At 40.3% G+C, this 16,210-nt stretch overlaps 1 protein-coding gene across 1 annotated transcript in view; it reads left to right on the top strand.

Annotated features, from left to right (window-relative positions):
* Window positions 1-16,210, top strand: part of Adgrg2 (adhesion G protein-coupled receptor G2) — a 123,998-nt gene that overhangs the window by 100,188 nt on the left and 7,600 nt on the right. Inside the window, exons 13-23 of the mRNA XM_051141750.1 lie at window positions 2,476-2,876; window positions 5,206-5,368; window positions 6,204-6,360; window positions 7,355-7,498; window positions 8,338-8,460; window positions 9,117-9,162; window positions 9,278-9,381; window positions 10,192-10,313; window positions 12,338-12,606; window positions 14,501-14,600; window positions 15,567-15,850. Coding sequence (XP_050997707.1) covers window positions 2,476-2,876; window positions 5,206-5,368; window positions 6,204-6,360; window positions 7,355-7,498; window positions 8,338-8,460; window positions 9,117-9,162; window positions 9,278-9,381; window positions 10,192-10,313; window positions 12,338-12,606; window positions 14,501-14,600; window positions 15,567-15,850 — 1,913 coding nt within the window. The remainder of the gene's footprint in view (window positions 1-2,475; window positions 2,877-5,205; window positions 5,369-6,203; window positions 6,361-7,354; window positions 7,499-8,337; window positions 8,461-9,116; window positions 9,163-9,277; window positions 9,382-10,191; window positions 10,314-12,337; window positions 12,607-14,500; window positions 14,601-15,566; window positions 15,851-16,210) is intronic.

The following is a 16,210-nucleotide window of genomic DNA, read 5'->3' as shown; positions in this document are numbered from 1 at the left end:
TTTAAGAAAGGTCTCATCATGTAACTGACTGTTCTGGAATTCACTCTATAGATCCAGCTGGTCTCAAACCCACAGAAATCCATCTACCTCTGTCTCCCCAGTGTTAGGATTAAAGGCATGCACTACCACAGCCAGATCCTGAACCCCACTTTGAAGACTAAGTATACAGCAATGCAATGATTTTTCAACTATTGTATTATGCCTAAATCATTGAGGAATTAATAAAAAAAAATAAGTTCCTGATCCCTACTTTCAGAGACTAGTCTGGTATCAAGCTTCTGAGACTTTACAAAACTTCAAGGGAGATGATTCTAATGTGAAGCCAAATGTGATCACTACTGTGCTAGAAGTGAATTGTATGGTCACTGGGTCTTTCAAATATCTTCGTTCTTAGGGTTAGTAGACACCTATGGGGCACTTTGGAAACATGCTGATGTGTCAGAATACCCTTCAGAGGTTCCCAGACTGCTCTATGTTTAGACTTTTGTCTATATATATGTACACAGCATTCAGCAGGTGCTAAATGCAAGCCAAATACACTTGACTGCATATAGGCTACACCTCAACCAAGAACAACATTCAAAAGCGCATGGATGCCTGCGCTGTGCTCAATCCCAGAAACTGCAGACCAGCTGTATGGGGCAGGGGGCGGAGTATCTAGGCACTAGCATTGAAGAGTTTTGTCATCTTTGACTGCCCTGTTGTTTATTGGATGCTTTCTCCGTGCCTGAATGGGCAGGACTAGCAGAAACAACAGGAATCCAAGACAGCCTCTTTATAGCTGAGCTCTAAAATGGGAGGCCATGGTGGGTGTCTGGCTTCTGCAAGCTCCATAGTTCTAAAGATAATCTCATGTACATTTTACAAAGCATCTTTGCCACAGCTTAGTAGATGATGTAGAAAATGACATCTCACAGGCATGGAATAAATTATCCAGAGGGCTCTCTTTCTGTGTGTGTGTTTCTGTCTCTTGGTCTCTATCTCACTTTCTTGTTCCCTCTTAAATCCACTAATTTTATAATCACTATGTAGTCAATATCCTTGAACTCCAGAGCTCCTGTCTCTACTTCCCCCGGTGCCAGGATCATCAATTTATGGGGTGCTTGGGACCAAACACAGGGCTTCATACTTGTTAAGCATAAGCAAGCACCCTGACCACTGAGCCACATCTCCAATTCACTTTAAACTTATGCTTATTCAATGTTCCATGATACAGTCATCCACCCTCATGCCTAAGAGAAGTTCTAAGAATATATTTTCATTGGTTTTTCTGTCTCATCTAAATCTGGGTCTATCAGAGACATTCCTAGGTTTGTATTTGTCCACTTTTAGTTGCTCTTCCCTAATATGTTCTAAGACAGAGTGAACATGTGCAGATAGTAAGTGAGTTCTTAACCTTTGATGTGATCAAGAAAGTTACTCGAGTGTTTAGAAAATGCACATGCTTCAGACTCCTTACACTCCATCACAAGACCAACTGAATAAGACATGAGTATAAGCCATGGAAATCTATCTTTCCTCTATCAAACTATATTAGTTTTCTTAATTCTGTAACACAATATCTGATCATGACAACTTAAAGAAAGAAGTGATTTATTTTCACTTTGTAGTTTAACAAAGGATAGTGTTTTTCACAGCAGGGAAAGTGGCAGCACGTGTGTGAAGGGGCTGGTCACACTGCACTCACAATCTCAAAGCGGAGAGAGATGAATGCTAGTACTCAGCTTGCTTTCTTCTTTGTTTCTTTAGAACCTCCAGCCCAGGTATGGTGCTATCTACATTCAGAGTGGGTCTTTTCTCCTGAGTTACACCTCTCTGGAAACCCCCTCACAGACATATGGGGTCTCCTAGCTGACTCTAAATCCAGTCAAGTTACAATATAGTTTGTCTGACTGTCTGTGTGGATATGTTTTTCAAAGTTCCCTAATAGAGCTCATGTATAGCCAAAGTTGAGTACCATTGCATTTAAGAAACATTGAAAGGTAGTTGACTTATAAGCCAGGGATTGTCTCTTTGGCCCCAGCTTGGTTCAGATTTCTATCCAAGCAATATTTCTTGATCACTTACCTTGTTCTAGTGACCACTATACATGGCTATAGTGATAGGAAATGTGTTATGAGATTTCTAGTGTGATGAAACCAGTTGAGTAATGGGACATTTAGTGTGTCTTTCCTTCAGGAACACAGAAAATGTTGCAAGATCCTCTCAACTGAGTGACAGCGTGGCATAGGGCTCTAGAGCAGTAGTAAATCAGTGAGCCAGAACTGGGGATTGTCAAACAATGCTAATATCTCTTCCCCAGAAGTATGAAGGAGAAGGAGGCAGAGGCAAAAGCACACCAAAATGTGAACTGACCAGTCCTTTAGAGTGAAATCCTGTTGAGTTGGTGACACCAGATAGCTGCTAAGGTTGAGGACTCAGCCCTCTGAATCCCTGTTTATGTCTCATATGTATCTTTCTTATTTTTTCCTTTAGTGATCTGCAGGATCCCATTGTCTGTCTTGCTGATCAACCACATAGCCCACCATTATCTTCTTCTGGAAAGCTTGTGCCACTTGTACCTCAGGCCACCAGTTTTTCCCACATCGCTAATGACTCCTCTTTGGTTGAACTCCTTAATCATATCCATATGACTTCAAGCACACCTTCTCTGGCACAAGAGAGTCATATTCCGTCTCCCAAGCCTGCAGCCCCCCTGGCTCCCAGTCCTGCCATTGACTTGACTGTTCAACCTGTGGCAGCCTCTTCTGCTCTGCCCCAAACTGATCTTTCTCACACCTTGCCACCTGTACAGCCCTCCGTTCCCTCTCCTACCACACCAGCCCTATCTGTCACGGAAGAAGTGGTCACCATCAGCATACCTCCTGGTGAGACAGGTAACTATGAGAAGCCAAGGTGGTCACTGGGACTGTTGGAATTTGGGCTTCCTAAAAAACTTGCAAATCAAGACACTTTATAAGACCTCGTTAAGCCATTCTTCTGAAACGTTTGGAAGCTTCAGGCTTAAGACCTCACATGCAGCAAAAGCTAAAACAAGCAGTTTTGCACCTCCTGACCCATTCCATGGGATGATGGATATAAGTCATTCTAGGTGCACTTGGCTAGGAATAGCACATGTGGGAAAGCCATGACAATTGCAAAGGGTTCCCGAAGTCATGTGGGCTTAGTGGTATAGCGATAAAGGTAAGAGGGAAAGGAATAAAGAGTATTCCAGACTCCCTTGATCTTTAGTTCTATGAATATGAAGCAAGTTTTCCTTTAGAAATTAAAGGACAGGAGGCAAAGCCAAACTTGGTATGGTACTAGTTTAGAGCTCAGGTTACGGTTTCTGATTCCTCTACCATCATGCCAGCATTCTCAAGGAGATTTGAACTTCTTCCAAGTGATTTACTATTTCTCCTAATAAGCACACTGCTCTCAAATTATCTTATAATAAATGTAGACATTTTAGGCAAAATAATGGAATCATAATTTAAAAGAAGGCTTAATTCCTAAAGTATAATAGGAATTAATTGCCCTAGGTCTACAGCAATTATTTTTTTCATAGTTATTCCCATTGACCCTTAGAAGCAATCTAACAGGCTATCCCAAAAGCCATCAAGAAAGGCCCTGATCCTATGCTTCTAGTCTCAGTGTAAAAGTGAAGTGACATAGGCATACAAGATGCACACCAGAGCATAACTTAGTAGCTAAAAAGTAGATAAAGCTGAATGGTTCTGTAAGACAGAGTGATCACATAAAGGCATGCACCTCAACACAGCGACTCTTGAGCAAAGATGTGGGCCATTTGAACAGCTATACAAACATGTGGGCACACTTTCACATCTTGATGTGAAGAGATAAAGGCCCAACAATAGCTAGTTAAAAATATTTCATTTTCATAATAGACTAGATACACATGGATAGAGACCAGAAAGGAATATGCAAAATAACAAATCAGATATTAGTAATTAAATTAAGAGACATTTTAATTTTTAAAATGGGTGTGGTGTAATTCTAGCACTTGGAGAGAGAGAGAGAGAGAGAGAGAGAGAGAGAGAGAGAGAGAGAGAGAGAGAGAGAGAGAGAGAGAGAGAGAGATTTGTTGTTAAAGAACAAGTTTATATTGTTGATGCCCAAATTTTTAATTGAAAACTGTAAAAATCACTTATAGCTGATATTCTGGCTATTGGCTTTATAATTTCATGTTCATAAAAGTAACCCACATAAAATTTTATCCAAATGGTATAAATTATAAATTAAATACTAGTACATCATTTGTATTTATACCACTACTCTATTTGTATCACTATATAAATATTCTAATATTTTAGTTATGCTTACTGAAATGTAATTTACATATAATAAACTTTCTTCAATTATATGAATAAATGAAATTGTACAGTTTTATGCAGTTAGATAAGCACCTATGGTTATGTAACCATCATCAAATTAACACACATAACTTTCCACACCCTCTACAGTTCCTTTGTATCTCTTTGAAGTCAGCACTTAGACCTAGACCCTGGCCACCATTAATGTGTGGTGAGTTTCCCTGTAGTTTCCACTTTTCTAAAATGTCATATGAAGAGAATCATATCGGATGTTACCTTTTGATTATGGATTTTTTCATTTAACATAATAAATTTGACAACTGGAGAGCCATCCCTGTTGTGGAATGTATTGGTAGCTAAATTCTTTTTTTTTTTTTTTTTTTTTTTTTTTTGGTCACTAAATAATTTTCTACTGTAGGCATAGCATAATTTATCCATCCATTTCCAGTTCATGGACATTTGGGTTATTTCTAGTTTAGAACTATTATGGAAAAAAAGGCAGTGTCCCATGTTTGACCACGTCCCCTGGATGGGGAGGCCTGGTGGCACTCAGAGGAAGGATAGCAAGTTACCAAGAAGAGACTTGATACCCTATGAGCATATACAGGGAGAGGAGGTCCCCCTCAGTCACAGTCATAAGGGAGGGGAGTAAGGGGAAAATGGGAGGGAGGGAGGAATGGGAGGATACAAGGGAGGGGGTAACCATTGAGATGTAATAAGAACGATTTAATAAAAAGAAAAGAAAAGAAAAACTGCTACTATGAAAAATCCCAACCTTCTTCTTTTGGATGAATACCTAGGAATGAGCTGACCACATCATGGGAACCGTTTATCTTCAAACGTGATTTTTTTTCATCCTGTATGCATAACATGATTTGGTTTTTTGATACAGTTGTCAACACTAGCAGTGTTCCTGATCTGGAAGCCCAAGTATCACAAATGGAGAAAGTGTTGTCATTGGGCAGCTTAGAGCCCAACCTTGCAAGCGAAATGGTACACCGAGTCAGCAAACTCCTGCACTCTCCACCCACCTTGCTAGCCCCTCTAGCTCAAAGGTATGATGTAGCAGATAGAAAAGGTGTGTTCTGTGTGGTTCAGAGAATGAAATATGCTAGCTGAGCTTTCTGTTTTGAATGAGTGAGTTTATTGAGTATATAACAAATGAGTAACGATAGTTAGAAGCAACAGATAGCAAAACATTATCAAACTGGGGCCTCAAAACATCCAGCAGAGATGATTGACTTAAGTAGCCCAATTAAGAAAGCAATCAAAAAGTGACAACTTCAAATTGGGGGCTTACAAACATCTAGCAGAAACCAGCTGATGCAGCCAACTAGATTTCTAAGTTGAAAGCCAGGGAAGAGGATCAGCTTTGTCATCTACATAGATGAGCTTCCAGCTTCCAGTTATCGCTGTAAGGGTTTTTTTTTTCCTGTAGGAATTTTTATATTATGGAATAAGCAATAGAAACTTGGCTTGAAAATAGTTCACCTTCTAGCTCTTCTCAAGAACACAATGTTTTACTTGCTTTTTCCTTTCTGTTGGTTATAGCATTAGAGAGGTAACCTGTCCCAGGAAAGGTGCTTTCAATAACATTTGGAGAATACTTGCAATAAACATGCCGGAGTCTAAAACAGAAGGGCCCTCCTTGCTCCAGGAGTTCTCTTTCAGCAAGATTTAACAATACGTGGCAATTTACCTATATAATGTACATTACAGAGTGCTAGGAGGATCCTCTCTGACGTTAAAGATACTTGCTTATGTGACTAGTGATAGCCAAGTATTTGCCCTCAAGGACTAGGCTCATAATGGCATCCAGTTGCTATTCTATATTAGCATGGAGGAGAGAGAAAGATAGGACTGAGTTTAAGCTGTTAATTGTCTTTCCAGGTTGCTAAAAGTGGTAGATGACATTGGCTTACAGCTGAAATTTTCAGGTGCAACTATCAGTCTAACCTCCCCTTCTTTGGCTCTTGCCGTGATCAGAGTGAATGCCAGTAATTTCAGTACAACGACCTTTGCAGCCCAAGATTCTGCGCATCTTCAGGTACACTTGAATTTCTTATAGAAACAATATTTTCTTGTGCATGATTGGAACCCCTGTTGTATTTCTTGATGGAGGCAATTGCTGTTGATTATCAGGAGTGATAGTCAGTATTCCAAAAGAGTGAACAGCTGATTCCTTTAAATGTAGCACTGGGGAGGAGACAGCAGGTGGAGCTCTTTGAGTTTAAGGCCAGCCTGGTATAGAAGGCAGCCAGTGAAGAAAAAAAATGACATTGTTTTCAGGAGCAGGTGTGTGTGTGTGTGTGTGTGTGTGTGTGTGTGTGATATGAAGGGATGGCAGGGAATATTATCCTCATGAAGGAATACTAGGCAGTTGGGGTACCTAGGCACGCCGATGAATGTCAACAGTTTAAAGATGTTTTAGAACTACACGATGTCTATAGCAGTGCTGAAAATAAATCCTGCTTCTAGTGCTTTCTATCTACCCTTTAGCAGTGGTTCTCAACTTCCCTAATGCTGCAACCCTTTAATACAGTTCCTCGTGTTATGCTGACGCCCAACCATAAAGTTATTTCGTTGCTACTTCATAACTATAGTTCTGCTACTGTTATGATTATATGTAAATGTCTGATATGCAGGATACCTGAAATGCGACCCCCAAGGAAGTTGCAATCCACAGATTGAGAACCAATGCCTTAGAGGGACTGGGAACTAGAACTGCTAAAGTCAAACCAAGTCTTGCTCGTAACTGTATAAGCAGTGTGTAGACTCTCCCTAGTGCTTGCTTACTAACTCAGTGTGTGTGTGCTGCTATGGTCTCCTGGTCTCTGCACTCTTTGACAGTTTCTATGTGTCCTTAAAATGTTTCCTTTCCTGCTTGGAGGCCTCATCCAACCAGAAAGACTGGAGCAGAGCTGCTTCCTGGAGAAATATCACAGATCGAGGCCCTTCAGGTCCCTCCAATATTGAGTTGTGTTTTTGATCACCTCATTGTATCAACCTTAGACACTTATTATCTCTTACTTTATCTCCAGGTTTCTCTGGAAACCCAGGCTCCTGGGAATAGTATTGGTGCCATCACTCTGCCTTCGTCGCTGATGAGTAATTTGCCAGCTAGTGAGGCAGAGCTGGCTTCCAGGGTTCAGTTCAATTTCTTTAAAACACCTGCCCTGTTTCAGGTAAAGTGGCTACTTACTGAGTTTGATTTGGGTTTGGTTTGGAGGTGGGTGATTTAATTCTGTGTAATCATTATATATTCTTAAGCCTGCTACAAATCAAATGGAGTATTGAAACTCTGCAGTTAAGTTTTAGTCATACCCTACTCTTCCTGGGGGTGATATCTAGGAGTTACCAATACATTCATAGTACTCCCAAATAGCCAACCTCTATTCTAAGAACCCACAAGTGTTGACTCTAATCCCTGTCCTGTGAGGAAGGAACCCATTTTACATCCATTTTACAGATTAGGTAATGGAGGCACAAAGAGTTTCAGTAGCTTGCTCAAGGACACAAGATTTAAATGTTTAATGAGGTCTATTTGACCACTTCCCCTTGGTATGGAGGCCTGGTGGCATCCAGAGAAAGGATAGACAGGCTACCAAGATGAGACTTGATAGCCTATGATCATATATTGGGGGAGGAGGTCCCCCTAGGTCACTGACATAGGGGAGGGGAATAGGGTGAAAGCGGGAGGGAGGGAGGAACAGGTGAATACAAGGGATGGGATAACAACTGAGATGTAATCTGAATAAATTAATTAAATAAAAAATACCCAGAAAAAAATTCATGAGGTCCTATTGTATCCACTGTGCACGTCAACATAGTGTTTAGAGCCCTGAGGTGAACTAAGCCCTGCATCTAATTGTTGTCCCTTGGAGAAGTTACTTTACTCCATCACAGTTTCTGACCTACATTGTAAAGAATGCGAATTCAAATCATCCTTAGTATCCTTCTAGCCCTAAAACAGCCTCCTTCTATTTCATTTCCATTTTCACCTTGTTGATCTTTATTGTGCTAGGACTCCTCCCTGGAGAACCTCTCCCTGATCAGCTATGTCATATCATCAAATGTTGCAAATATAACCATCAAGAACTTGACAAGGAACGTGACAGTCACACTGAAACACATCAACCCAAGTCAGGTGAGGAGAGGCCTGTCTGGTTTGTTCAGTGACCAAGGAGACACCTTGTACAGACTGCACCTGTAGGTCATGGCTAGAGACCGAAGGTGTGTGTAAGACTGCAATTGCTTGCTTCTCTTTGGAATTTTGACTTCCCAACTCATTTTGTCCTCAACCGTGTAGTTTTAGAGGCAGACAAATGCAAAGGCAAGCTCTTAGCCACTACTGGATTTCCCTGTGGGAAGAGCTATGGCTGCAGACTTGGACCCCACTTTCAGGCCCTATGGAGCTTCAACTACAACCTTACTTCTGAGAATGTGCTCTTTGAGATTTGACTAGACTTGTCAAGGCTCAGGTCCGCACCTCAGTTCCACTGAGCCAGAGTGGATTCCCTGCCCCCTGGGCTGGGGATTGAGCTCCTGCCCTCATCATCTAGACAAGCACTGTACCACCAAGTGGAGTGTACAGTTTTTAAACAAATCCCTAAAGTGATATCAATGCATGACTGATATTTTTAGAAGTGCTGACCTCTATGGGGTTCATTTGCCTCTAAGAATCAAGTAAAATAAGTCGCCAAAACTCAAGCATTAAATTAGGAAATTAAAAATATCACTGATTTTCCCAATTGCTTTACAGTTCATTAAACTAATTAGCTATGACTTATCTTTCTGCTACAGGATGACTTAACTGTGAAATGTGTATTCTGGGACTTGGGCAGAAATGGTAGGTTCCAATTTAAACTCTTTTAAGGTCTTAAGTGAGTGAGTGAGTGGGGAAGTTGGTAAGTCACTGTGCTATGACTTGCTGATGGGACAGATGCTGCTCTTGATGCCAACAGGTGGCAGAGGAGGTTGGTCATCGGATGGCTGCTCCATCAAAGACAGGAGGATGAATGAAACCATCTGTACCTGTAGCCACCTTACCAGTTTTGGCATCCTATTGGTAACATACTCATGCCCAATGGCCTTAGACCCTGGGTCTGAGGGCTAGCTGGTCAGTCATTATAATAAAATATCTACTTGATGACTCAACAGATAAACAAAAAGCCTAATATTGTGGCATCGTTATACACCAATGAAACCACTCTTTTAATAACCAATATTTGACTATAGAATATAAGTATTTCTTCATATTCTATTTATATTTTCTCCTTTTAATAGCAAGAGAGTCTTATTAGAATGGACGGCACAAATTATTTATCTTTCAGGGAATGTAAACATTGATAAAACACTTTGGCATAAGTTATTATTGATTTTATAATTTTGTGCACGGTGAGCAAGTGCTCTACCACCTAGCTGCACCCCCATCCTTAAATGATCTCATTTAATCTTCCCAGCATTTCTTTAACATAGGTCATTTTATTGCAATTAGAATTATGACTTGTGGTAATTGTTCATAGCCATAGGACCAAGAAATGCAAGAGGCAGGAGCCAAATGTAAGTCTTTAGGCTCCTAATCCAGGACTTCCCCAGTGCACTGATTCAGTGATCAAGTGTATGAGCTTTGGAGTCAGGCAGATCTGAATCCTGAATTTGAATTCTGATTCCTCCACTTCCTATTCCTAGCTATGACCTCAAACAGGTTACTGGAACTCCTTATTTTTACCTGTTGACAGTAATTGTATCTGTCTCATAGGTTGGTTGAACAGACTATGAGACTATTAATGGATACTTAGCATATTCAACGAACATAATAATAATTCTTATGTATGTAAAATGGTTTGATTGCTGAAAGCATTATTTTATTTCCCAGGACCTATCTCGGACATCTTTACCACCAAGTCAAATGATGGCTCTGACATTTATCACATATATTGGCTGTGGGCTTTCATCAATTTTTCTGTCTGTTACTCTTGTAACCTACATAGCCTTTGAGTGAGTATCTACAACTGGAAATTTGGTCTATAAATGGAGCTCTCACCTTTAGCACCAAAATGTATTATTTTACAACCCTTTCTTCACTGGGCACTGTGACACACACCTTTAATCCCAGCACTCGGGGAGGCAGAGGCAGGTGGATCTCTTGTGAATTTGAGGCCAGTTTGGTCTGCAAAGTCCAGGACAGGCAAGGGTACACAGAGAAACCTTGTATTGAAAAACAAAAAAACAAAAAGCAACAAAACAAAAACAAACAAAACCAACAACAACAACAAAAAACACAAAACAAAACAAAAAACCCTTTATTTAGCCTACCCTGTTCTTTATAAGAACCTGATAGAATGTCTGGGTATGAAATGTCATGAGAGTTTTTGGTTCATATGCTTTTGTCTTCCATTAGTTTCTGAGCACAGTAGGAGTTGAGTCATGATAATCTTGTTCCCCAAATGGGTACCTGGTATGTCATCAGCATTTAGTGTAGAAAAAAAAAAAAAAAAAGACAGTGACTTATCCAAGAAGTTACAGTCTGAAAGAGGTCATCGTACCATGTACAGCAAAAAAAAAAAAAAAAAAAAAAATCATAAACTAAGTTTATAAATAATACTGAGAAAATGAGAAATATTAACTATGTTAAGGGTATAGGAATGAAGATGAATGTAAAACTTAAATGAAAACAATTCACCGAGTGTGACTTTGGAAGTAAAAGCAGGGAATGCCACTCCAAATAACATTGCCCCTTCTTGGCTCACCAGAGGGTTCCTCTCATCATTTTTTAGGGGGAAATCGTAACAGATAAATTAGCTGCATTTTCCCTGTGTCATTACATTGAGCAACCATTCAAACTCTTCTTTCCATGGTCTCAATTTAAGTAGTAACATAAGGTGATATAGGAATTTGACCATATTTTGAAGATCTGGATGTAGCAACCTATTATGTGAGAAGAACTAGCAATAATTCTAGAAGGCGTTCAGAAGAAAGGAGGTGGCTTCTTGGTGGTGTTGATTATATACCCTGCATTTAAATGTGTGTCTACAGACAGCCTGCAAAAGATCCTACAGACATTGAGACACAGGTTCCATACAATTGTCTTCTTAGTTGCTTCTCCTGTTGTTGCAATTGAACTTGTAATAAAGACAAGTTAAGAAAGGAAAGCTTTATTTTGGCTCATAGCTTGAAAGTTCTGTCCATCACACCAGGGACGTAGGGATGTCTCAGCAGCAGGAACTGAGAATGTTGAATGTGGGTGCACAGACCACATCCTTTTTATTCAGTCTACGGCCCCATTCATGGACTAGTGCCACCCACATTTGAGGTGGATCTTCTCACCTTAGTCAACCTACTCCCACCCTCCCCAGCTGTGTTTGCCTTTAGGGAATTATGGTTTTTTTTTTTTTTCTAAATTGACAATATTATTTATCACAGTTCTTCAGTTTATGTTTTTTTTTCTTTGTTGTTGGTTTTATTGTCCCCAGTACATTCATTCTCTCTGAAAGGAAATCTATGCATATTAGCATATACCAATAAAGAAACCAGTTAACACTCTGAGATGTGGGGCTGGAGAGATGGTTCAGTGGTTAGAAGCACCTGCTACTCTTTCAGAGGACCCTTGTTCAGTTCCCGTCACCCACATCAGGCAGCTGCTCACAATTGTCTGTAATTCCAGTTCCAGGGGATCTAACACCCACTTCTGGACTTCACAAATAATTGCTTTCATGTACATACACCTTAAAATAAAATACATCTTTAAAAAAAAAAAAAAAAAACCTTTGAAACAACCTGAGGGGTATTCTTTTTGTTTTGTTTTGTTTTGTTTTCTCAGGACAGGGTTTCTCTGTGTAGCCTTGATTATCCTGGACTCAATTTGTAGAGCAGGCCAGCCCTAAACTCACAGTGATCCACCTGTTTCTGCCTCCCAAGTGCTGGGATTAAAGGCATGTACCATCACACCCGACCTGAGGGATATTCTTATACAAAATTTGGCAGGATATAAGGCTAACTCTTTTCTCATTCTTTCATTTTAGAAAGATCCGGAGGGATTACCCTTCCAAAATCCTCATCCAGCTGTGTGCTGCTTTGCTCCTGCTCAACCTGGTCTTCCTCTTAGATTCCTGGATTGCTCTGTATAATACCCGAGGTTTCTGCATCTCCGTGGCTGTATTTCTTCACTATTTTCTCTTGGTCTCATTCACATGGATGGGCTTAGAAGCATTCCACATGTACCTAGCACTTGTCAAGGTGTTTAATACTTACATCCGAAAGTACATCCTTAAATTCTGCATTGTTGGCTGGGGTATGTATAAACTTGCTTGAATGTTACCTGGACTTTTCCTTCAGTGTTCTGACTTTTTTTCTTTTAAAAAAGATTTTTTAATTATTTATTCACATTATAACCTGGTTATTACCCCCTTGCTAGTATCTTCCCATTCCCACCCTCCCTCCCTCTTCTGCCCTATTCCCCTCCCCTAGACCTCTGACAGGGGGCCCTTCCTCTCACCTTTAATCATGTAGAGCCTTGAATCCCACTAGGTAACTTTCTAAAGGAGCTTTGAACTCCTCAAAGGCTGCACTGTTTCCAGAACACTCTTGTTGATTCAGTGATCAAATAATTTCCAAAACCCCATATTTTATCTTCCATTAAGTTTATGGTTGTTCGTGGCACTTACCAGTGAGTTTGGTTCTGGTCCCTTCAGTGAAAAAATAGTAAGCTGATCCCTCTTCCTCCTAAGAGTCCTATAGATAACCAACAAGTATACAGTGCCCTAATTTTTTGATGTAGTTTCATAAGTCATTGAAGACAAGCCAATGAGGCTAGCAGTTATCGGCAGCACCTAGATGCTAAGTGATGGTGTAAGTTTATCCTCATTTTGTAAGGCTAGAAAACAGTCCAACGTGGCCTTCTCGTTCCTTATGGATATGCTTTTCACTGGATTCCAACCATCAACACTCCCTCTTGTTCCTCAGTCTAAACAACAGGACTGCAAGCCTTTCATTATTTGTCACCCTGCCTGTCATTATATCTTTGTGAAGAATAAACCACACACTCTCCCTCACTTGTCTCAGAAAGACATAGCTTCAGGTAGTTGGGCAAGAATTTTATCTTCTTTAGAGAAAGCTGAAATGCCAGGTACCCTTGCCAAGGACAGGCTCCTCCACCTCCACTTCTTATGTATGTCTTTGACACTGACGATCTAATACAGGGCTGTGAACATGCTAGGGAAGCACTTCAACAGTGATCTACTGCTTCAGCCTCCAGTTTTCTACTCTTTAAAAAAGTCTTACCTAGGAAACCATCATGTCAGTATCAAATGAATTTAAAAAAAAAAGAGTACATTTGCTTGTTTCAGGCACCTCAGCCCATCTATAAAAGGAGTTGTAGTCATTGCCGTTGTTATTGTTGTTTTATTTACTAGAGCAGTGAAACAGCTGGACTAGTCTGTGTGTGGTATAGGGTGGCAGCATGGGGCTGGTGAGTGGTGGCACAACGGTCTACAAAAGCACCTTTTCCTAGCTGAAAAAGCCACTGTAAACTGTCAGAAGCCCTCTTATTTGTACCTCCTTTTAGCAGGAGTACTGATGGGCCCTTGAGAAAACCAACATAGTAGCAGTCACCAGTCCTAAGTCATTGAAAATAGATTTTCTCATTCATTGGCGGGTTCCAAATAATCAGTTGGGAATTTTATGACTGAATGAATCATTGGGAGTTGCTTACTCTTAAATTTACATTCCAGACATGAGTCAGTTGATGGTGGCAGGAGCTGCTACAAGAGATAAGCCTTGAGCTCTCACCAGATCATTTCTCCCTGGCTGCATCCCAGTTGAAGGGAAGGCATCTCTATAGTTATTTATGATCCCCAGTTGATGATGACTCTGCCTCAATATGGAGCTTCCAAAAAATTCCCTGAGTTTCAGGGGAAAGAGAGTGGAGGGTACTTCAGGTAGTTTCTAGGAGACAGGACCACAGTGGAGCAAATCACTTCTGTGTATAGCTGATTAACCAAAATTTAATTCTGGCTACCAGTGAGGGTAGGGACATCCATCCATGTGCCAAAATAAATGAAAACTGATTTGGTGAATAGCTAACCAGTCTCTACCATGCCACAGAAAGGAAAATAGAATGACCTCTGGTTTTTCTTTTCACCTCCTTCATTGTCAGAACTGAGTGACTGATGTTTCCCATGTTCCAGGGATACCAGCTGTGGTTGTGACCATCGTCCTGACTATATCCCCAGATAATTATGGGATTGGATCTTATGGGAAATTCCCCAACGGCACACCAGATGACTTGTGAGTACAAATTGATCTTAGGGAATGTTTGGGAACTATAAAATTAAATTTTTAAGAAAATGGAGGATCTAATTAGTCTGTTTGCCATATCTATCATCTTAATAAAATTTTCAATAATTTTTAACAAGAGCCTTCATCATCATGTGTAATGGGATTAGCTAGTTGAAAATGCCACACTACTATTTAAGGAACAAATTAGGAATTATTCTAAGGGAGTCTACAAATTAAGGTGAAGTATATTAAGACTCTTAACCTCTGATAAAAATAAAATGCTGGTGATATTATATTACTAAAGACATATAGTCTGGGATAACTATAATTTCACAGGAGAATGTTTGAATGTTTTAAAAATGGTTTTAAGCAGAGTGGTGGTGGTACACAACTTTAGTCCCAGCACTCAGGAGACAGAGTTAGGCAGATCTCTGTGGGGTTGAGGCCAGCCTACTCTACAGAGTGAGTTCCAGGACAGCCAAGGCTGTTACACAGAGAAATTGTCTGGGAAAAAAAAACAAAAGAAAGTTTTAAAATATTCTTTTTCAAGAGTTATGTGTGTGTGTGTGAGTGTGTGTGTGTGTGTGTGTGTGTGTGTGTGTGTGCCTGTGTCACACATATATATCTGTGGAGGCCAGAATGAGGTGTTAGATCCCTTGGAGCTGAAGTTACAGATAATTGTGAGCTGCCTGCCATGGGTGCTGAGAATTGAACCCTGATCCTCTAGAAAAGCATCAATTGCCATCTCCCCAGCCTCTAAAATATTCTGAATTACCTAGATTATGTTCCATAGAGCTAGAAATGATTGTGGAGAAAAGCAGCTGTTGGCTAGGGATTTTTGTTCTTGTTGTTTTGTTTTGTACTTGAAAGGGGGGGAGTGGTTTCATCAAAAATATTATAGATCCAATGCATCACTTGGAGCAAGCATATTTTTATCATTATAATGTTTCCTCCTCTCTTCTCTCCGCCATCCAGCTGCTGGATCAACAGCAATGCAGTGTTCTATATCACAGTCGTGGGCTATTTCTGTGTGATATTTCTACTGAACGTCAGCATGTTCATCGTCGTCTTGGTTCAGCTCTGTCGAATTAAAAAGAAGAAGCAACTGGGAGCCCAGCGCAAAACTAGTATTCAAGACCTCAGGAGTATTGCTGGCCTCACGTTTTTACTGGGAATTACTTGGGGCTTTGCCTTCTTTGCATGGGGACCAGTGAATGTCACCTTCATGTATCTCTTTGCTATCTTTAACACCTTACAAGGTAAGCACTATAGAGTTACATATGAACCCAAAGAGCCCAATGGGAAAAGTAAAGTATCACTGCTAAGAGAGTGCCTGCAAAGTGCCCTATTTAGTAGCTGAAGTTGTACTCCTTTCAGAACCAATTATCGCTGAGAACAGGAGCTTTGAGGTCCTTAGAAGAAAGGCATTTTACTAATTTTGAGAAATGGTCAATTTTTTTCCTTTTATCAATTCTCATCTCCTTGGAGAAACTATATTGAGGAAATCTGCCAGGAACTCTTTCTGAGAGAGCCAATTACTCAGCCTTTTCTTGCTTCCTTCCTTTTTTTTTTTTTTTAATAATTTATGAAAGCAGAACTTGCACATAGGAAAAACCCAG

This window comes from Acomys russatus, chromosome X (genome assembly GCF_903995435.1).
Source record: "Acomys russatus chromosome X, mAcoRus1.1, whole genome shotgun sequence".
NCBI lineage: Eukaryota > Metazoa > Chordata > Mammalia > Rodentia > Muridae > Acomys > Acomys russatus.
Note: the sequence above shows the minus strand (reverse complement) of the source record. Positions and strands in the feature narration are given on the sequence as shown.